At 37.6% G+C, this 22,879-nt stretch overlaps 1 protein-coding gene across 1 annotated transcript; it reads right to left on the minus strand.

The window, feature by feature from the left end:
• Window positions 1-199: 199 nt before the first annotated feature.
• LOC148853662 (DNAse I-like superfamily protein) lies at window positions 200-22,879 on the minus strand. The gene is made up of 9 exons (XM_088985721.1): window positions 22,362-22,879; window positions 20,114-20,206; window positions 10,889-11,033; window positions 6,575-6,776; window positions 5,191-5,269; window positions 3,528-3,589; window positions 2,535-2,621; window positions 1,230-1,333; window positions 200-568 (listed from the first exon to the last, which is right to left on the minus strand). The coding sequence occupies exons 1-9, from the start codon at window positions 22,608-22,610 to the stop codon at window positions 498-500; spliced, it is 1,092 nt and encodes a 363-aa protein (XP_088841847.1). The 5' UTR covers window positions 22,611-22,879; the 3' UTR covers window positions 200-497.

Consider the following 22,879-nt stretch of genomic DNA (forward strand, 5'->3'; position numbering starts at 1 on the left):
GTCATTTTGTAATTTGCAGGCTGCACAGAGGAAGACTGGTGGTAACTATTCAAAGATTTTAATTAAGAATAGTGGCATCCTCAATCAACCCAACCCCTTCCTCCCCACATACACAGAAAATTACACAGAATCTGGTAACTATTTCGGCTGGGCCAGGATCAGTCTGAACCTGACACTTCATCCTGGTGAGAAATGACAATGATAAAACCAACTTATAACCTATTGGATTAGACCCCGAATACAAACAGGTTTTGCTTTTGTGTCAGTTCGTGTTTATAATTTGCAGTTATTTCACAATGTCATTTCAGTACACCTGCAATTAAACAAAAGGCATATACATCTTTGGGGATGATTAAGAAAATAAACAATCATTTTGATTTAACAAGGCCCCTATCATAGTATGACAATTCTATAGTAATCCATGAGAAAATGATCTGCAGCCATATATAACATAGGGGCATGGCAGCTTCAAATGTCACAGAAAGGCTTGAGTAAAATTAGCATTTGTTTGAATCAATACTTGGCGCAAGCTCAAGGGAAACAGGGCAATGATCACTCCCATAGAATCCTGTAGATAGAAGAAAAAAAAAGATTGACCTAAGACGGTGGAAAAATTAACAAGTATGCAGGTAACCTGAAGTGATTGATATCATAGAACATTATTATGCCCACAATGCCTTCATCCGCCATTGGATTAATATTTCTGCTCAATTTATGGACCATAACCAAAATATCATATTCACAATGAACCAAGGAATTGATGAGATCTGGTACTTGAACCATGCTAATATAACCAAGCAAACTGTATTGCTGGCATAAGCAGATATGAAAGGCTAAATGTTGCCACAATTTGCTGGCATAAGCAGAGAACCAGTAAGTTCGGGATTCTATATCAACAGTTGTCAAAAACATTATTGAGGAAAAATCACCAAGAGCCAAGAGGTAAGAGAGGGTCTAAATACATATGATTAACAACACGAAGATAAGGAATCAAGATATAGCACAAAAACTTTGGGATAGATAAAGATTCATCACAATAAGTCTACTTAATGTAGTATTGTCAACCTAATAAGTAAATTAAATTGGCACCCTGACTAACAATCAAAGATGGTGCTGCCAACACCTGATGAAAGGGAGGTCTACATTGGCCTACCACAGAGGTTGTGATAGGACATCTTTTTTTTTTGGTGGTCTTATTTGTCATAACAAAGAATACAATGAGATTGTACCTTGCAATTCAATGCCTTGTCCATGCATCTCACATGAAACAATCCTATCTTTGAGTTTCTCAGAAACTATAAAGTAGTCTATCCTCATCCTTTTCCCTCGGTACCTGTAACAAAATCACTCATTCTCATCAGTGACAAATTATCAGGGAAGTTTCTTTTTTCCTAAAAAAAAAGAGATAAGGGCCCACTTGTTAAAGGAAAAGGTCCAAATATAGAAAAAGAAGTGTCTAATCCAAAGTCCAAACAGATTTTTATGCCGAGGAAATTTGCCTCTCCAATAGAAGTTTTAGTTATTAGCAAAAGTGGTTGTTTAAATTGTCAAAAAATGCCCTTAGCAAATGAACCTTCCCTGCATTATCAGAAAACATCCTTGAATTGAACAGTTTCCTTAATTAATAATATTAAAAAAAGAAAATGTGATAGAGAAATTAAGAAAGATACACATCTCAGTATGAGAGGTTTAGTGGGACTATGGGAGTCAACTTTCCTGCAACCAGAACTCATTTGGAAGTTATACCAGAAAAACGTGTGAGAAATGAAACATTTTGCCGGATTCAGAAAAACCTCGTCTTTGATTAAGACGAAGGACTTGTGATGGATGAAACAACCTTACTTGGAAAACAGTCATGGTGAGAACACACTTATCATCAGAAAATAACTAGATTACTAAGTTCAGAAGACTGCTCAGAGTTTTGCTAAGAACTCAACCTACAGCTCAACTCAATTCAGCATAATCCCAAGAACCCAACTATTTGGGGTTGGCTATATGAATCTTGTCCCGCCAATTGTGACCTATCAAGAAATACAAATACATATATAGCTTGGACTGAAAAGCCTCAATTACATTAAAATAAAAGGGACCTTCTTGCACTTTTCAATACAAATAAATATAGAGTGGATTTTATATTTAATGTAGAAACACATGGTAACTTCTGCCTGTGGGATGGCATGTTGTGCTCTACCATGGAAGTTGATGTGTTATAAATGCAGTATCACGGGATCTAACATCCAACAAACAACCTAAGAGATCACATTGATTCCCCTCCCCCTTTTCTTGGACCATTTCAATCCATTCATGATATTCCAACAAAGTTCCTCTTGTAAGATTTCCTAGGTGGACCCATTGACTTTTGGGCCAAAAATAGTTGTTTGTTGACCACTTACACCGCATTCTGCATTTCTGCTATCAAGCCAAAAATAATCTACATTGCAACCACTTTAGATCTTCTTTACAAGAAAAAGTTGTCAATCCAAGAAATAAAAGAAACATGTAATCAGATTTAAAAGTGTTGTGATGTTGCTTACTTTCCAACAGGATTTCCGGACCACGAGAACCCTCGCTCCATATCTTTTTCCTTGTGTAGGAATCTATATGCATCTACCAGCTTTCCCCTGAAACATAATCCAGAAACAGTGCTAATACGTAATTTAGGACTAAGGGACTGTTTAATAACACCTGAAGTGGCTGAACTGAATGGCTTGTCGCTTTATCTTTTATTGAAGAAGTTACTAAGAAGGTTGTGAAATCTGTAATAGTTCAAGATGAAGTTGGGTTGAATACTATACCCTCAAATGTTTTATTATTTAATTATTTTATCCACTAAAGACAAAATGATAAGTCATTCAGTTAAGCCACTTCAGCTATTATCAAGTGGCTCCTAAGAAAAAAGAACAAAACCCTGGCATCTTGAATTTTTATAATAGTAGTAAACAAAGAATAGAAGCCTAACAACTTTATATTGTTTTTAGATCAGGGTGTATTTGGATTTGGTGATGGAATCATGAAACTTTAGTTGTCATGTCTGATAACCACCAATTTCTGTACTTCAGGTCCATCTTATGGTGGAGTAGAATTAGGCAAAATGCAGACTTCTAGACTTCAAATTTATTTTATAATAATTTAAAACAACATGAAGGCAGTAGTCATTTCAACATATGCAGAGAGTGAGAATGGAATTCAAATCCAAATCCACTCCTGCAATCCAAACATAGCCTTAGTTTTAACAACTAAATAAGTAAAGAGAAAAAGTGCCAGATGGTCATGCAGAAGCCTTGTTGGCATTGATTGGACAAACCCCTTAGGATGGCTATGCTGATAACTTGTTCCTATAAGCTGCATGAATTGGGATTAATAATGCATAAAGAGTACTTATCTCTCACTTCTTCATTAATAAAGTTCCTTTTACTGATAAAGCAAAAAAATCCACCTAAGCCCCACCAGTTGCAATGGCATACTGCCTCTTGTTAACGTGACAACAATAGAAGTAATAACGCTAATACAAAGAAGAGGTTACACACTTTGATAGTATGTTTCCAAAACGCCTCCTTTCTGCCAAGGTAAATCCAGGCTGCCCAGAGTCCTACACCAACAAATTAGAGCCAAAGACCCCTTTTTAGTTATTGTGATTTTACATCTGAGAAGTATGGGATATGGTGCACATGATAAACATAGTTCCATGAATGATGAAAGATCACAATTCCTTTCAGGCAAATGAATGCCTGGAAAGGTTCTGAAGACCTCCTCCACCTTTTTTTTTTATCAGCCAGACCTCCCCCACCTTGACAGTAGTATTTGTATTACATTCAAAAAGTATGGTGGAGGTAAACCCCCTATACAAAAATATGCAAGGATATACTTTCAGCTCATGCACAGAATCTACGAAGTCCCACCTCCATTATGAGCCAAAAATTATGTTTTCCAAATCATTACAAAAGCTATGTATCTGGTACCATGTCCAGCCATGTTGTATCTGGTACACAGTACAAAAATTGGAAAAAACTAGAGCTTTGAAATTTGTAAAGTTGAGGCCAGAGAAAAATGTAAGCCCATTTTCTCCAAGCACTATCTGTACTTTACAATAGCTACCTTTTATTCTTTCCATAAACTCCAACATTGGCAAAAGGAGTCCCATAAGAGACTGCCTTTTTTGCTATAACCCCTAATATGCCAACAACTATTCTACGTGAACTCCATTACATTTACAATAGTGATATAACATAGAAAGTAATAACATAAACATGCTACTTAAGGGTGAACCATTTACTGCAAGAGCATTAATAAATAACTTAGCATGTTCCAACCCTAACTTCTATCAAATATATACTGCTTAGTCACCAACTAACAGAACCATTATGATGTAGCAATTACTTCCAAAAACCTCCTTACCAAAAGAAAATCTTATATAATTAACCTCCAGAACATACTACTATAATTACTGCCAATTCACCTTATCTGTGCTTAAGTACATTTTGTAACCCAGTACTACAATCATGTATTGCCATGGTTATTTTATCAGGTTTGCTCTAAAATTAAAATTTAATAATCAGATGGAAAACAATAAAACTCTTGGTTGAACATTAGTTTTGGAAGCTTATTTGCAGCTGTTAAAAAGAAATATGGAAACAAATAAAGGTATGTTTGACGATCCTACATAACATTATGGGAACTGAATTCTTTTTCCATTTTTATGGTTTGAAGACTGTAACTAGGAAGCTGCAAGCTGAGGAAATCATTGTGCTTAAAATGTAAAACAGCTTCCTTTCACAATCTTATAGCAAGTCAAGAATGGTGATTCTAGTATCCTCTAACATGCAACTGAATAAGCAAATTCTTGTACTCTAGATTTTACTTCGTTCTTATTTATTTTTCTTTTGTTTTTGCTTCACCTAATTTTTTGAAGCTGGACAAAATAACAAGGTTTAATGAACAAACTTCCATCTCCTGGATCACATTACATAGAAAATGTAGAACGATTCATTATAATAGCAAAATTGAAATGGCAAAAAAAAAATAATCTACTTATTTAAACTATATCAGAAATTACAGGATCTCGCCAGCATTTTAGAAGAGCACCATTAGTAGTTTCTTGTTAACTGGAAAGTTGACAGAAATGTTGGATATGAATTTATAGAAAATATGTTAGGTTGTGCTAAGGCAAGCTTATACAAGAAATGTGCACACCTCTTTGTTTGGAGGAATATAACCATTTTGCTTTGCGTTGCTGAAGAAATCTGGATGACTCACATCAATCTCTTGATGGCTGTGAAAATATGCAGATGGGTTATGAGAATTTTACACAAGAAAGCCCAAGCATACTATGAATAAAAAATAATGGTACAAATGGATAAATTAGGTAAATGATGGTGGAGGTTTAGTGAATTGACAGACTCATTATGAAGGAAAATTATAATGGTGAAGCATACTCAACTCAACTAAGCCTTGTCCCAACTACATGGGGTCAGCTTATTATGGTGAATTAAGTGTCAACGGCCAATAAAATTGCATAGGGTCATGTGAGAAGTAGCATGTACTTGGGTGTGCAATTTGAGGAGGCATTTAAAAAATATGCCCTTCCTTCATCAAAAGGCCTTTTTGTAGGTGATGGCTCTTAAAATTAGATTTCAGTATGATGTTTGCTGTGACGACTGGCCACTTGTATCCCTCTCTAGTGCTGCTGAAAAAAGAAAAGCCTTGATAAAGGAATGCTATGAGGAGGGTCATGACAGAATGATTTGGAACCCAAAATTTAGGCACAATCTTAAAGATCAGGAGATTTACTCTTTGGCTTCTTTGCTGCAAAAGATTCAAGAGAACTCCCAGTTGCTGGTGGAGTTGGATTTTAGAATTTGGACATGGGACCAAACTAGAACAAAATTTCAGTTCTCATATGTTTTTGGGAAGTCTAGGTTCCTACTTAAATACTTAATAGATTATAGTTTTATATTGATGTCTTTTAATTTTGTCACCTAGGCAACACCTTGCTGCCTTAACTACAATTAGTCAACATGAAGTGGGAACTTTTTGTGCAGTGTAACTTCTGAGCAGTGAAATTTGTTGCATTGTTGCAGTTTAAAGATAAAACAGTTGGCTAGAGAGTTAAAGGCTACCATTAGATGGACTTAGGGGTCAACCAATGGCATGCTGATACCTTTGTAAGACAGGGAGCAATCAGAAACAAACAATTTTTAGAGGTGGCATCCCGGGGAAGCATGTAATGTAAAGCAAGAATTTTGTAAATACTAAACAGTTGTAAATAGGGGTAGGTAGCAGGGCCACCCCAATGTCAGTGATGTTTGGCATATAATGATTGCACACAATTCTTTATCAAAAGTTAATACAACTGTTTTTTCCTTCAGAGTACAATATGATGGAGGGAATACTTGAGTTTTGATCTAGGTAAAATATCCCTAGTTTAATTTCAGCATATGGTAACTTTTCATTGACATCTTTTGTATCTAAGAAGCATAACTTTAGATAAGCAATGAATGCACAAATACATACCTGAGAAGAAATACATCTAGAATTTAAAAGAAGAAACAACTGCAACAAAACAGAATGCAGTTACCTAACATTCAGGTCTCCACACCAAATTAACGGCTTATCTGAAGATTGCAGAACAAACTCTAACATTCTTTTATCCCATTTTCTTCTCCTCTGAAATGAGGTCTCTTCCTCTTTCCAACCATTATTTGGTGCATATGTATTCAGTAAGCGGAAAGATTCAAATTCAGCCAAGATAACCCGGCCATCTGGTTCATGCTTTGAAACTACCAACAGAGCAAAATATATGAATTGACTAACATTTCTTGTCCTTGATAATAGGCAAATACAAAAGAAAGCCTAGCAACAATATTCTCAAGAAAATCTAATATGGAAAAGTCATTGTTTTGTGAAATTCATAATGAGATGCATTAGAAATAACAAGTAAATATATTTGTCCTGAAGTAAATGGAAATGCTTTGGAAGAAAGCTATATAGACAGAATTGTCCAAGTTCTTTCTCTCTAATCTCTTTTTAAGAGAACTGAAATCCTCTGGTGAACATCCATTTAGCTGTGTCTGAAGATCAGAGATATCTATAGATGATAGTCTAGATAAAGCAGATCTGGACAGAGCTTAGTTGTATGGAGTTCTAGTTTTGGTTTTTGTATTCTGTTGATTGCTTTGACCATTTACCCTGCCTTCAACAAAAGGTCAGTATTTTAGTCCATAGAGGACTTTTTTTTTTAACCTTATACTCTCTTTTAATCATTTGCTTCAATAAAGTTCCACGTTTTTTATAGAAAAAAGAAAAATACAGGACTTCATGAGTATATAGAAAGGAAAAGTAATTACCAAAAAGAAAATCCGATACTTGATCTAGTATTGATAATACTGCTTTTTTCCACAAGGTGGCCAATGCAAGAAAGAGAGTTAATTGCATTCAAAAGTTGGATTTGGAAGGAAGGGTAGTGCATAATGAGGAAGACATAGCAGATGCTTTTGTTAATTTCTATAAAGGTTTGTTCAAGGAACCTTGCAAGAGAAGACCAAAGCTGGATGGTTTGATCTTTGACTGTTTGTCTGAGCAGCAGGTTTCAGAACTGAAAAAACCCTTCACAGAAGAAGAGGTAAAGAAGGTTATAGAAGAAATGGAAGGGGAGAAGATGCCAGGCCCGGATGGTTTGACAATGCTGTTTTCTTAAGAAGTTCTGGGACCTCTTTAAAGCTGATTCACTAAGGCTTTTGGAGAAATTCCACAATTCTGCAGCACTCGAGAAAAGCTTAAATGCTACTTTTATCTCCCTTATCCTCAAAAAGAAAGGAGCTAATGAGCTGAAAGATTTCAGGCCAATCAGCTTGGTTGGAAGTGTACAAGATCCTATTTAAAATTCTGGCCACCAGATTAAGGAAGGTAATGGATTCTTTAATCTCTAACTACCAAGGGCCGTTAGTCCACAACAAGCACATTCATGATGTAGTTCTCATAGCTAATGAACTATTAGACTCAAGACTAAGAGGTGGAGAAAGTGGGCTTATCTGCAAAATTGACTTAGAGAAAGCTTATACCATGTTAACTGGTCTTTCTTGGATTATTTGTTGAAAAGAATGCACTTTGGCTCTAAGTGGAGAAGTTGGATGAAAGTTTGCTAATCGACCCCAAGATTCTCAGTGCTTGTAAATGGGACAGCTAGAGGAAATTTTAGCAGTTCTAGAGGTTTGGGGCAAGGGGACCCTTTGTCTCCTCTTCTCTTTCTAATAGTAATGAAAGGTTTAAGCAAGTTAGTGGATAGAACTGTGGAGAGGGAGCTGATAGAAGGCTTCCAGGTGAAGCCTAATGGGACTGCTATTTCAATCTGCAATATGCTGATGACACACTCTTCTTTTGTAAGGATTCGGAGGAGCAAGTTACGAATTTGAAGTACATTCTTTTCTGGTTTGAGATTATATCAGGACTGAAAGTAAATCCAGCAAAAAGTGAGATGATAGTTGTGGGTGATATCTCTAACATCCAGGGTCTGGCAGACTTGTTGGGCTGCAAGGCTGGTCAGCTGCCAGCAAATTATTTGGGGTTGCCATTGGGAGCCAAATGCAATTCAAAAACCATTTGGAATCCAATTATAGAAAGAATGGATCAGAAAAATGGCCACTTGGAAAGCAAGGTATCTCTCCAAAAGTGGAAAGGTAACACTCATCGAGAGTGCCCTAGCAAGTTTGCCAATGTATTTCATGACCCTTTTTCCTATACCCTCGGAAGTGGTAGAGGTTTTAGAAAAAAAAAAAAGATGAAAGATTTTTTGTGGGTGGGCTGGAAGGATTCACACAAATATCATCTCGTAAACTGGGGAAGACTTGTAAACCCCTATCTCAAGGGGGGTTGGGGTTAAGGAGATTAAAATCTTTCAACCTAGCTCTGCTAGGAAGTTGGCTATGGAGGTTTGCTGCTGAACCTGACAACCTCTGGAGGAAAGTAATAGCAGAAAAATATGGGCTGGATGAAAGTGGTTGGGGTAGTGGTCCACCCATGTCGACCTATGGATGCAGTCTGATGAGAGGAATATGCAAAGCTTCAAACCTTTTCAGAAGGGAAGTTGGATTTAAAGTTGGGAATAGAAGAAGGATTAGGTCTTGGTTGGATGCCTGGACTGGGGAGAATTCCCTTAAGGATATGTTTCCCATCCTGTTCAGTTTCGCTGAAGATAAAGAAGCCTTGGTAGCGGATACATTTGTGATAAGGGATAATGCTATTTGCTAGGCTCAGCCGTTAGAAGGGACTTCAATGATTGAGAGATTCAGCAGGTGGGGAATCTCCTGGTTTTGCTTCAGTCTCGGGTTTTGAATCTGCAATCCGAGGATTCTCTAGTGTGGAAAGGGAACAGAAATGGGGAGTTTTCAGTTAAATCCTTCTACAGCGTCATAAGAGGAGGTTTTGAATCCCTCTTCCCAAGCCGGGTCATTTGGGGAACAGTGGCTCCCTCGAAAGTAAAGTTTTCTGTATGGGGGGCAGCATTAGAGAAATGTCTCACCAAAGAGATGTTGGTTAGAAAAGGTTTTAACTGCAGTGACCTGAGGTGTAGCTTCTGTGGTGGGGATACAGAATCAGTAAACCATCTGTTTTTACATTGCAACTTTGCCTCACAGATCTGGAGCCACTTCTTAAGTAGTCTGACGTTAAGCTGGTGTATGCCAGCTTCAATTAAAGCCTGCCCAGAGACTTGGCAGATCAAAGGGATGACTAAGAAAGGAAAGATTTACTGGTCTTCTATTCCCTTAGCAATTATGTGGGCAGTTTGGACAGAAAGGAACAGCGGGGTCTTTGATCTTAAAACCTCTACTGAAGCTAAAGCCATCAATTTGGCTTTAGATTGTGTTAGAAGTTGGTTGTCTATACATACTGAATTTAAAGAGGTTGCTTCTGATTGTAATTTTTTGAGGATGGCCTTTGAGGTCCTTCTGTTTTGGTGTGTACAGCTTCTTATTGTACAAAGGACCTTTTACATCAATACAATTATACTTTACCTTTGCTCAAAAGAAAAAAAAAAAATCTTCCAAGACAATTACCAAATATTAAGCAAACTGATAATAGGCATCTCAATTGACCTAGATTTCCAATGTATAGATCAAGGGGTTATTAATAACTAACATCCAAAAGTTGCTGGATTTTATGGAAAGAGAGAAATCATACAATCTTCCAAGGCAAGGAAACTTATATTGAGGGTGTCATATGGAGGATGAACATGCTGCTGTATCATAGGCCTCAATTAGGAAGGAATTTGCAAAAGGTGTTCTTCGTATCATCTTAGAGAGGACTGTGAAAGATTATTTTCTGAACCACTCCCCTTTTGCACTTTTGTGCGTCTTGCCTTTTGCTCTGGTAAGGGTGGAAACTCCCCCTTCCTTAATAAATGCTTAATTATCAAAAAAAAAAAAAAAAACTATCATCAAAAGGCACTATAAGTGAAATATCTTGTCTTTTCAAGGTATAACAGTATAGTTATAACCTGTTACCTGTTGATGTTTCTGACCACATGGGATAAGCCTGTATTTGCTGTAAAATTTTGAACTGCTGGCCTATTATGCATCAACCTTTTTGTTCCTCTAATAAAAGTACATAGGTTGCTCTATAAAGTTGGAATTTAAATTTCAAAGATCAGCTAGTTATAGAAGTGAGAGCAGAATTCGCAATTTCACATGGGTCCATAGATCAGTTAACAGCCTCGCTGATGCACTAGTGAAGTAAGGGGTCAATAGAAGAACACTATTTTGGGGACTTATATGTAGTCAAATTCCTCTGGATTGTGGGTTAGGTGTCTGGTGCTGGTTTAAATTTAAAAGAGGGAGTTCTTGGCACACTTTGTACATAAAAATCTCTGGATCTTCAACAAAAAATGCACATTTACCTGTTCGGTCAAGAGAGAAGAAGATATTTTTTGGTTTAAAGCACTTCTTTACAAATAAAACAGTGCCTGCATACTTTGAGTCTGCAAGAGACCACCAAACACGATAGTTCCCAAAGGGTGCATTTGAAATTGCACGCATTAATATCTGCATAAATTTTGAGAAATAACAATTGGACACCATCAGTAGGTGGCATACCACAACTTCGAATTAAAGACATTATATGAAATTAGGCATATAATATTGTTTCTTTCCAGAAATTATCAATCAATTGTACAACCAATGGGGTGAACAATGATGAAAAAAAGGATTCCTATATTGCAATTTAAACAATTCTAAATATCATTTTGCTGCCATAGAAATAACATTAGCATTCAGTTCAGGATTTTGGGGGACTTGCTTAATTTCCAAGAGTCATGTGCAGGCCTGTTCACAGGCCGGGCTTCAGGCTTGGCCCATAAACATTTTTCTTTGAAAGAGGTAAGGTAAAACTAAATTAAAAGAAAAGAGAGAATATTCTGTTGGCTCCCCAAATACAGTGGAAGCCAAATCCGCCCACAAACCTAGATACTGCTCCCACCTTAAAGACCCACAAAACAGAAACCAAAGCAAAAAACCCAAAAAGGCCCGGCCCCTACCCCTAACCAGCCCAAAACACAAAGATCACCCAAATGCTCCTTCTCCCAGTTGGAACAAGCTCTTGGTGGGCAGACGAACTGGAATTCAGAAACTCACACACATGTACCTCTCTGTTTGGGAATGAGACACACAACGTCCTCCCAAAGACCATTAATGCTTCCACCTGTTGATCAGAGACGACCTCAGCACAAAAATGTCCAGATGGTGCCTCTGACTCAACCTCGTAGGTTGGGTTTCCTTGTGCCACCTGGGGAACAACAACCCTCTCTGCCTCTGAGACATCTGTGCTGACCCAAGAGTGTCACTAGCATCAGCCCATGAACATTTTACACTGCTTCGGACCAGACCCATACCATTCAAATTTTTGCAAAAGCTCAAACTGAGCCCAGTCCATGAACAGGTCAAGTGCTAGAACTGTGCTGCAAAGAACCATGGATATACAGACTCAATTGCAAAACGATCTCAGCATTCCTCAATAAAACTTGAGGTTGTTAGACCTTTAGAATATTGCAAGAAAGTACCAAATAAACCCTTGAAGCTTGTAGACATTGCACTGGACAATTCTCAGAGGGTTTCGGAGATCAGAGTGTATTGGACAGATTTTCTCTTGGCATGGTTTTTTTTTCTGTTGATTGTTTTTATATTGCTCTATTGGTTTAGCCTTGTTAAAGCCTGGGTTAGGGTGTCATGAAAGACCAAAAATCAATAAAACAAAGTTGATTGTTTATTTTATTTCTAGAGTTGTATTGGGAGATTCTCTAGTGTTACATGATAGGATGTTTTACTTATTGAGTTTACGACTCAAAGAGAGTCTCCTAACCCATTGCTTTTAACCACTGGTTGTTTTCATAGGATATACCCAAAGACAGATGGAGATGGGAGTTAAAGAGATCCCAATCTGGTAACAGAAAAATGGCTTCTCATGTGACAATTTCCTCATAGAATTAAAATCCATATTTGTCATTTCTGACTTTATTTTATTAGTTTCCATGATATGTCCATGTTCAGACTCCAATGTTTGTTTCCTTGTCCCCTAAATCTTGTTAATAGATGGATAGATCACATTGCATATCAAAGTTCAAGAGGGCCCCAAGATCATTGCATCTGAATTAAGAAATAAAATAGAGAAGTAAAATTTTTTTAGAGAAAATCTATTGAACTCCTCTAAGATCAATGACCAAAAATATAGTAGTGATGGTAGTTATTGATCAACATAATAGTGATATTATTTGCCTACAATCTTCTCAATAAATGGATATCTCACTCCACCCAAGTCTACCAACAGAAAGCAAAAGGCAACAACATCCATAATCAGGACTGTAGTTTTAAACTAAAAGCCCGAGTCAACCGGCTTTTTCATGTGTAGAATTACAATGAACAAGAAGATTATTAACTGATTTCTTTCAATCTTTCTTGCTTTGTAAGTGAAACAAATTACAGTAAGAAGTTTCCCTCTAGATACTTGGTGCTCAACAGTCAAAGTTTTGCATAGAATGGCGGTCCACATCAAAGTGACCTACATTGGAATAGGAAGCTCCACAAATATTTTGCAGGGAAAGCATTCAGCCTTCAAGTTATTATTAGCAGAGAAAGGTGTGCTGTTACAAGGTTTCTTTTGGTTTCCAACAAAAAATGAGTCTTTCATCAAGGTAGGACGTTGGCGTGCCTTCAATGCAGGTGAAAAGACCAATCAGCTGATAAATACTTATAATTACTTAGCAACACTACGTTATAATCCTTTTGAGGTAGCCATCTGATAGAAACTAGGAAGGCAAAGAAGTAATGCATCCTTCCTGAGAAAAATCTTAACATAAGGCTTTGAGGAAATCAAGACTCAAGGTTCAAAATAATGAAAGCATTGGATACAGCAGAGAGAGACCCAGATAAAATTCTTAGGCAGTCAAAATAGTAGTTACCTTTTGTCAAAAAAAAAGGTTTTTTATCAGAAAAAAAAAGGATTTTATTTATAAATTAAAAAGCACAATACAAACTGTTGGAGAATTCCAACACCCTTAGTCGCAAGCTTACAATTTTGCCCAGAACAAGTTAGGTCTGTCAGATCCCTGTTAGCTAGAACATCAGCAACCCCATTAGCAGTTCTTCTCACCCAGCTGAAGCTAGAATTTATTTGCTTTGATATGACATCAATTTCCTTAAAAGCATGTTTAAAAAAGAAAAGATTGGTTTAACAATTGCAGTTTTATTCAACTTGTTTACATATCAATGAAATAAATTTGGCATGACAAAAAACCAACAAATATTGTTAAATTAGAATTAAAGCATTAAGAATGGATATGAGAATACAACTAAACTTAGAGCCTATTATTTATGTTATTTAGCATCTATAGTGAGAATGGGCCAAATGGGCCTTAGTGTTCTTTATTTCTTTTAAGTAGTAATTAAAAGTTATGTTTCTTAGTTATGGGCCTGCTTTTATTTTTTTTAATTATTTCTTTAGTACCGGCCACCCCATTAAGGGCATTCAAGTAATTGTACTCAGAATTATTAATAAAAGTGATGAAAGGGGGCTAGAGAGAGAGGTTTGAATTATTCTTTTCTCTCTTCCCTTCTTTTCTTCTTCCACAACCTACTGCTGAAACTTCTTACTTCTTCTTTCTCTTTCTCTCTTTTCTTCTTTTCTTGCATTATCCGAATTACTATAAGTATTATTTTCAACTTGGTATCAGAGCGGGTTCTCACTTTCAACTTTTTTCTCCTTTCTTTGCCCATACATAGTGTGTATGGAGAACTAATCAATTGATCAATCAGCCACTCATGCAGCCCACTTAGGAAGGTTTTTGTAGAGTTTTGTGGAGGTTTTTCATCCTTAGTTGAAGACCAGGGCAGGTTCTTGGAGACTTTTCTCGAAAACCCTAGATAACTAGAGAAACCTTGTTAGAAATCATAGTCGTAGGGATAATTTGAACTAGGCACTTGGGGATCAGAGGCAAACCTTTTAATTTCTATTAGGGGCACTTCTGGTTTGATTGAATTCTAGAACCTCTGGAAGGGGCAGTTGAAGTTTCTCTCTTTCTCCCCATCCCGCAGGACCCTGTGAAACCCTAATTTTGGGGGGTTGAAAGGTTGTTCTTTGCTTAGAACAATAAATCTAGCCTATTAAAGCCCTAATTTGATTTTCGTTTGCACCCATTTACTCAATGGAGCAAACTGGAGAGACCAAATACTCCACAAATTCCGGGTTTGGACATGGGGGGTCAATGGAGAATCTTTTTGGGGTTATGAATACTGTGAAGCTAGATGGGACCAATTATTTAGCTTGCTCTCAATCTATTAAGATACATGTGTGTAGTAGAGGAAAATGGGGTTGTATTACCAAGAGCAAGAAGAAATCGAAGGAGGATGATCCTACTTATGAAAGGTGGATGCAGGAAAACTACATAGTAGTGGGTTGGTCAAACAATGCTAAGGAATATTTTGAGAAGGACCTTACCTCCTATCTTGAGAAGTTTGGGGTTATTCATCAGAGTTCTTGTGCCTACACTCCACAATAAAATGGAGTAGCAGAGAGGAAAAACAGACACGTCGTGGAAGTTGCAAGGAGCATTCTTTTTGCTACTCATGTTACTGTGAAGTTTTGGGGTAATACAGGTTTAATAGCTACCAACATTATTAACTGCATGCCTTCTCGAGCTTTGGGGTTAAAATCTTCTTTGGAGTCCTCTTTCCTGATGTTGAGATTTTCTCTATTCCTCTAAGAGTCTTTGGTTGCACTTGTTATGTCCATATTCCCAGTTCCAAAAGACACGAGTTTGACCTCAAGGCTCAGAAGTGCATCTTCCTTGGTTATGCCTCCACACAAAAAGGGTACTATTGTTTTGATCCCATAAGTGGCACCTGGTTTGTTTCCATGGATGTCACCTTTGCAGAGTCAGTTCCTTTTTATAGCCATCCTTCTGAAGGGGAGAGATCTCTTGAGTTGCTTTCTTCATCCCTTCCTTTACCAACTCCAGTTGAGTCTTGTGTCGACCCCTCCACAGTTACCCCCATTCCCGTGGAGGGATCTTCTCCTTCGAGGTCTTCCACTCTTGCTCCTCCCCCTCCACTTGTTAGTCCTCCAATTGTTTCCACTCATCCTATTCTCTAGAGGTGGTACTAGCGGCAAAGGCTAAGGCAAACACAAGTTGATCCCACACCTCCAGTTAAGTCTCAGGCGCTCTCAATTACTAAAGAGAGGACATGTCCATCACCTCCTCCACTAGCACCCTCGTTTCCAGACCTTGAACTACCCATTGCTTTGAGAAAAGGTAAGGGGAAATGTACAGCTCATTGTATTTCCAAACACCTTTCCTATAGCTTGTTGTCCCCATCCTAGTATGCCTTTCTAGCTTCCATTTCCTCTCAATCCATCCCAAAGTCTGTTTCAGAAGCCTTAGCCACACCAGATTGGAGGGAGGCTATGAGTACTGAAATAGAAGCCCTTCATAAAAATAATACTTGGGATATTGTTGACTTGCCAACTGGGAAGGAACCTGTTGGGTGCAAGTGGGTTTTCACTATCAAGTATCGTTCAAATGGGTCAATTGAGAGGTATAAGGCTTGGCTTGTTGCCAAGGAATATACCCAGGTATATGGGATAGATTACACTGAGACCTTTTCTCCAGTTGCTAAGAAGGCTTCAGTCAGAGTCCTTTTATCCTTAGTAGTGAGCTATGATTGGCCTCTGTATCAATTTGATGCTAATAATGCATTCCTTAATGGTAATCTCACTAAAGTGATATATATGTCCCTTCCTCCTGGTATATATGGCAAGGAAATGCAAGGCAAGGTGTGTAGATTGAAGAAATCACCTTATGGCCTAAAACAGTCTCCACGTGCTTGGTTTGACAGGTTTATGGCTGCTCTTGTTCAATTCGGCTACACTCAAGCTCAATTAGATCATACCCTCTTTGTTAAGAGAAAATGCACTATAATGACATTTCTTATAGTTTATGTAGATGATATTGTGGTTACTGACAGTGATACAAAAGAAGTTAGTGCTCTCAATAAGTTTCTCAGTTCTGAATTTGAAATTAAAGATTCAAGGGAGTTGCAATATTTTCTGGGCATTGAGGTTGCTAGGTCCAAGGAAGGTATCTTTATTTCTCAACGGAAGTATGTGCTAGACCTTCTTATTGAGACTAAAAAACTTGGTGCTAAACCTGCCTCCACCTCTATTGATGTGAATCATAAACTCTCAGCTAATGATGGAGAAATTTTAGCTGACAGGGGAGTGTTTCAGAGATTACTAGGGAAACTTCTTGATCTATGTATGACTCATCTAGACATTTCATATGTTGTTAGTGTCATCAGCCAGTTCATGCATGCTCCCAAAGACACACATATGGTTGTTGCAGAAAGGGTGTTTTACTACCTTAAGGGAACCCTTGGGAAGGGTATATTATTTGCTAAACATGGACACGTAAAAGTGGAAGCATATACAAATGCTGATTGGGCAGGAAATGTGGATGACAGGAGATCCACATTAGGATATTGTGCTATGGTATCCGAAAATATTGTTTTTTGGAGAAGGAAAAAGCAATCAGTGGTTGCTAGATCTTCAACTGAGGCAAAGTATAAAGCTATGGCCCATGGTGTTTCTGAGTTGTTGTGGCTTAGATCTCTCCTTAATGAGATGGGTGTTTCATGTGGCGAGCTTCAACATTATGTAAGCAAGCTGGGCATGATTGATATCTATGCTCATCTTGAGGGGGAGTGTAGTGAGAATGGGCCGAATGGGCCTCAGTGTTCTTTATTTCTTTTAAGTAGTATTTAAAAGTTATGTTTCTTAGTTATGGGCCTTATGTGCCTTTTTTTATTTTCTTTAATTATTTCTTTAGTGCTGGCCGCCCCATTAAGGGCATCCAAGTAATTGTACTCAGACTTAGAATTATTAATAAAAGTGATGAAGGGGGACTAGAGAGAGAGGTTCGAATTATTCTTTTCTCTCTTCCCTTCTTTTCTTCTTCCACAACCTATTGCTGAAATTTCTTTCTTTTTCTTTCCCTTTCTCTCTTTTCTTCTTTTCTTGCATTATCTGAATTACTGTAAGTGCAATTTTCAACTGCATCATAGCATAAAAAGTTAAGGGCTCTGAGAATTCCATCAATAACAATTAAGGCATGATCTTAAAACCATGCTAAACTTTAAAAACATTGGTAACCCCTCTGCACATGCCAGAAACTTGACAAGTTACTAACCATAACATTACTTTCTGTACCATGGTTTCTGCCTCCACATTTGCTTTAGTGACCATTCTGCATTGGCTTGCTTCTTTCACACCAAACTCATAAGTTTTATATTATGGACATTTTCTTAATTAGCATATTACTCTAAAAAGAGTCATTACCCAATACCCAATGTTGGTCCCAGTAATCTGTATTGGGAGGGGTGGACTGGATAAGGACCTAACATTTGGCTTTTTTTTTTCCTTTTTTTGCACAAAGTTCCCCATTTCAGACTCGAACCAGCATTCTCATGTTTGTTAGCCCAAGATTTTATCATTGCAGCAAGCAATGGTCCCTTCAACTAACTCATTCTTGGTGAAGGGGCCATTACTTGGTGCAATGGTAAAATATTAACCTGGCAAGCATGAGAATGCAGGTTTGAATCTCAGAGAAGCCACTTGGTGCAACAAAATGCCAAATGTTAGGACCGTATCCAGTCTACCCTCCAAAGACCCCAAATAGCTGTAACCAACATTGGGTAATGACCCTTTTTATTCTATGTGTATAAACTAGTAATGCAAGAGCAGCCAGCCTAAAATATTTGGGTCCAAATTTGGCATCAGTTCTTGGCCCGACAGGCCACACCAATGTCCAGTAATAGTTCATAGGTTCTACATCCACAATCAAGACTCATTAAAGTTCAACATATGTACTCAATGTTGACTTGCATTCAAGTAATCAATGGACATTAACATCACATATTTCCAAGAAGTCAAACTTGGAAAGTTGTATGGGGACTTGAACCCAAGGTTCTAAATATCGATACAGGCCAATAAGCCAGATGGGGCATATCAGTCTGTATCACTGGGTGCTTCAATTTTTTTATGTTTTTTTCCTAACTGTTCAGGGGTCAGTTTAAGGCCTGTCTAGCCCCTGAAACAGGTCAAACCGCGAAACCTATCCAAAAGTAGTGTATTGGTGGGTCACTGATATGATACATATCAGCCAATACAGGCCGATACGTTGCGGAATTTCGACCCTTACTTGAACCAACACATCAAAGCAAGGGAAGCTAAATTTTGAAGCTTGAACCAAAATATTCACAAGACGAAGTCTGCAGTGGAAATGGGGTCAAACTTTGGAAGTCGAGTAAACATGTATTAGACTTCATCAACAAGGACTTGGACCATTAACCATCAGCTAATAGAGCCTTCACACTATTAATCTAGAAGCAGTTTTACTGTTATCAAACCATCAAATCGTCAGTAGATCAACTAGCTAGTTGAGGGCCAAACTAACTCCATCAATCACTAGTCGGCCAATTACTATGATATGGTTGCCTGCACCAACAAACTGTAAACCAAGTGAACTAGTAATTTATGTTTATTTCTAAGATCTAACTAGCCATTCATATTGTATTATGAACATGGGTTGTCAAAGTTTTTATGATATTATGTAGTTGGGTTAAGTATAAAAAATAGAAAAACATAAATGAGGAATAGTACTCCCTGAGCCCATACAACCTTCATCTTCCATGTTTTCAAAACAGGGAAACATATGTAATAGGTTCTGCATCATATCTTTTATTATATATTTGCAGTCCTTATCAACATACATACATGGTGCAACAGGATTTATGTAGCGCTGACCCCATATAGTTGGGACAAATCTTAGATGATGATGATGATCTCAAATTTAGCATATATATTTCTTCTTTTATTTGACCATAGTCAATGTCTAGGCACTAATTAGTCAACACATCTAATAGGGAGGCCAAAATAGCTAGTTACAATCGTTCTGCATTAACGAGAAAATTTAGAACTTGATTAAGGATCAGATTTTTTTTCCGGAATGGACATAACTAAGTTATAAGTGGGCACAACAACCTTTTTGCGAAACTAGTTATCAAATTGCCTATAGATACCATTGGAACTATCCATGAGAAATCAATCTTTTAATTGTTCTCTTGCGTAGTTAAGCATTTTAACTTACTTTAGTGACTCCTCTTCTAATATTGTCTTGGTTATTTTATTTAATTACTTTAGACCTATCTCTCATATTCATGACATTGTTGCACTCTTCCAAAATTTTTAAGGACAAATTAGTGCTTCAATTTCTATTCACTATTACAACCTACAAGTTCCTACTCTCCACATCAGTTAATGGTCTCCAAGTTTGGATGCAGAGGCACAGACATGTAAAACCATTTAAACATTAAGCATCAGATGCACCTAATGATAACAACACAGTAATCTTAAAATCAAAACATTTATAAGTATTGGAGGACCTTTGATTGGATATGTGCAATGAAATCAAAAGTTATCAATAATTTACACGTTTAGCATAGGATAGGAAAAAAGATAAATACAAATGGAAGCTTCTATGCATGTAATATATCAACCAAACAAAGGAAAGAATTCATACTTGTTTTTCCTCACGTGAAGAGCTTGTATCATCTTTCAGCTCTGCTGGATTTTTGGGTGCACCCTTGGAGCCAGATGCAGGCATTCTTACTTCCTACCAACACCCACCTAATGTGTCACTAGAACAATTCTCACCAATAAAGTACTTAAGCCAGAAAACAAGATTCTCAAACAAAAAGCCTTAAGTACATAGAACAAAGTTTTTTTTTTTTTAATCAGTAAGTACATAGAACAAGATTAACATAACTTACACATTCAAATGTTTCAAAAAGAGGAAAAAAAAAACTGATTAACCAGAAAGGTTTAGATTATATAAGCACCTAGCCTATATGGAAGAGATTTCCTATTAAAAAAAAAACAAATCTAGGGCATTATAGCTGAAAGGTGACAAGAAAACGAACTTCAACAGAATGGCTGTGCTAGGCCGACAGTTCAACACTATTAATATCTGCATGTTAATAGTCAAATAGTGGAAGATGAAACAGAGGTACAATTAGCAATTGTTAATTTTTATAGAAACTTACAATCAAGCCAATCACAATTTTGGCCTAAGCCAGATGGAATTGATATTGATTCTGTTCATATCTTGATGGTGGAATGTAAGTATTTGACTGGATTGAGAGGCCCTTTGGCAAGGAATGAATGGAGAAAGCCCCGAAACCAAATGGCATTTCAATTTCCTTCTGTAGCAGATGTTGGAACGGTATTGGAAAAGATCGGGAGATGTCATGCAACTGTTGGAAGCTATTCATGCACATGCAGATCCCATAGTGCTGATTCAACGTTCATAGAATTTATATGAAAGTTTCAGTACGAGATTGAGATCAAGGATTTCAGACCCATTAGTTTCATGAACAATATTAACAAGCAAGCATTCAAGATCCTTATTAATTGTTTAATGTTTATGGCGGAGTGCTGGGCCCAAATATCTTAATCACAAGGTGTTTTTGTCAATGGAAGGCAGATTATGATTGAGTCTTTGATTGCAAATGATTGTATAGATTTCAGAATTCATAAAGTCATGTCATGTCCAGCGGGAGTTTTTTTTTTAGTATATATGTTGCAACAGTTGGGCTTTGGTTTGAAGTGGAAAAGATGGATTCAGATATGCTATAGGTCTTGGCTGCAAACGCAGGTCATTACCAGCTAACTTCTTAGGCCTCCCCTTTGGTGCAAGTCACAAATCAAAGGCTCTTCGGAACCATTGATTGAGAGATTTGGCTGAAATCTGGAAGGAAGAAATATTATCTATTTAAAAAGGATTATGTTAGCTCTAATTAAAAGTGCTCCTTCAAATCCACCAGTTTATTACCTTCCACCCTTCACTATGCTAGCTTCAATAGCAACCACCTTGGAGAGAAACAAAAAGGAAAGTAATTTCCTATGGGAGGGCCCTATGAAGTATGAAGAGAAGAAGTATGACTTTGTGAACTGGTCTTAGGCTTTGACATGACTCTTGGTATGGAGATCTGAGTCATCTGACTATATATTCTGTTTTCCCAATCTTATACAGGTAGCTGAAGTATCAATACCACAGTAAGTCAGTAAATGAGAGCTACAAAGTGGGAGAGGGAACAAATAGTATTGTCTCAACATCTCCACCACCATGTGAATGATTGAGAAGCTGGTCTACTTGTGGAGTATAAACCACCAAATGCCCATGCAAAGTGGATCCTAATGGCCGTTTCTCAGTCATTCCACACAACCCTAAGAGCTTCAGCTGATACCTTGTTTGCATAATGCTGGATATGAAAAGCTAATGATTATATAAATGGAAAAGAAATCATCTGAAAGAAAGAAAGAAATCGTCTGATAAGGCTAAAAGCATCCACTTTCAGGCGACACAGAGGAACCCATCATAACCCAGAACATCCACATTCAAGTTAAAAACCCAGGATGACAAAACACCAACTTCAGACGACACGCATTCAACAGTAGCTATTAGATTTCCAACAAAACGACTTCAGAACACTCTTAAAGTCAAATATCGCTAATGGCTTCCTAATTACGAACAAGTGGTAGAACCCAATCAACAAAAACAAGCGCAAAACCAAACCATCATCCAAAATCCCTTTTTGAAGTCTCACGCCAGGGAAACCCATCAGAGTTCTGACAATAAATATCTAGGTTCCGGTACAAAGCCCAAGGTTATAGAAACGCACTTCAGATGAAACACATCACGCTCTATAGATTTCTAGTAAAACAGGAGTCGAAAACAAAGAAGAGACTTCGTTGGAGAAGCAAATCACCTGTAGTGCAATGACGTCAGGATCGATGGTTTCGACGAACTTCTTGAACTCGGACCAGTTATTCTTAACGCGAAGAAGCAAGCTGTTAGCATTCCATGTCAAGAACTTCAAAGGTTCTTTCCTCTCGTCTGCTTTTTCTCCGTCCTTCTCATCTTTCTGTTCCCCTGTTACTGCAGTCGTTGGAGAAGGAGAAAGAGCAGGCTTCTTAAACGACCCATCCTTCTCAACTGGTTTGAAGAATCGCTTCATTCTCAGCTCAGGTAACGAACTTAGCCGTTGCCTGCACCTCGATTATCGGCGTTGTACACTAGTAGTACATATGAAGTATGAACCCTGTTCTATTTCGACTTTACATTGTAAAACGTGAGCTTGGGAACGATCCGCTCCCAGGCTGCTAGAAAGACTCTGTGACTTGGACAAGTTCGGAAGAACATTGGCTCGGCCTGCAGCCCTCGACAAAAGGACAGGGAGTGTGTTTGGTTGCAAAAAGTTGATTTCCGTAGCAAAATTTAGGCGCT

Source organism: Nelumbo lutea, chromosome 4 (genome assembly GCF_056320005.1).
Source record: "Nelumbo lutea isolate HS-2025 chromosome 4, American lotus-T2T, whole genome shotgun sequence".
NCBI classification, from domain to species: domain Eukaryota; kingdom Viridiplantae; phylum Streptophyta; class Magnoliopsida; order Proteales; family Nelumbonaceae; genus Nelumbo; species Nelumbo lutea.

What these genes read in the sequence shown, in the direction of transcription:
- LOC148853662 (XM_088985721.1), bottom strand. Translation starts at nt 22,610, where the DNA reads ATGAAGCGATTCTTCAAACCAGTTGAGAAGGATGGGTCGTTTAAGAAG. An exon ending in TGTGGAGACCTGAATGTTAG is followed by an intron (nt 5,270 to 6,574) that starts GTAACTGCATTC and finishes ATATTTTCACAG; the next exon opens with CCATCAAGAGATTGATGTGA. An exon ending in ATATTCCTCCAAACAAAGAG is followed by an intron (nt 3,590 to 5,190) that starts GTGTGCACATTT and finishes TTGTTGGTGTAG; the next exon opens with GACTCTGGGCAGCCTGGATT.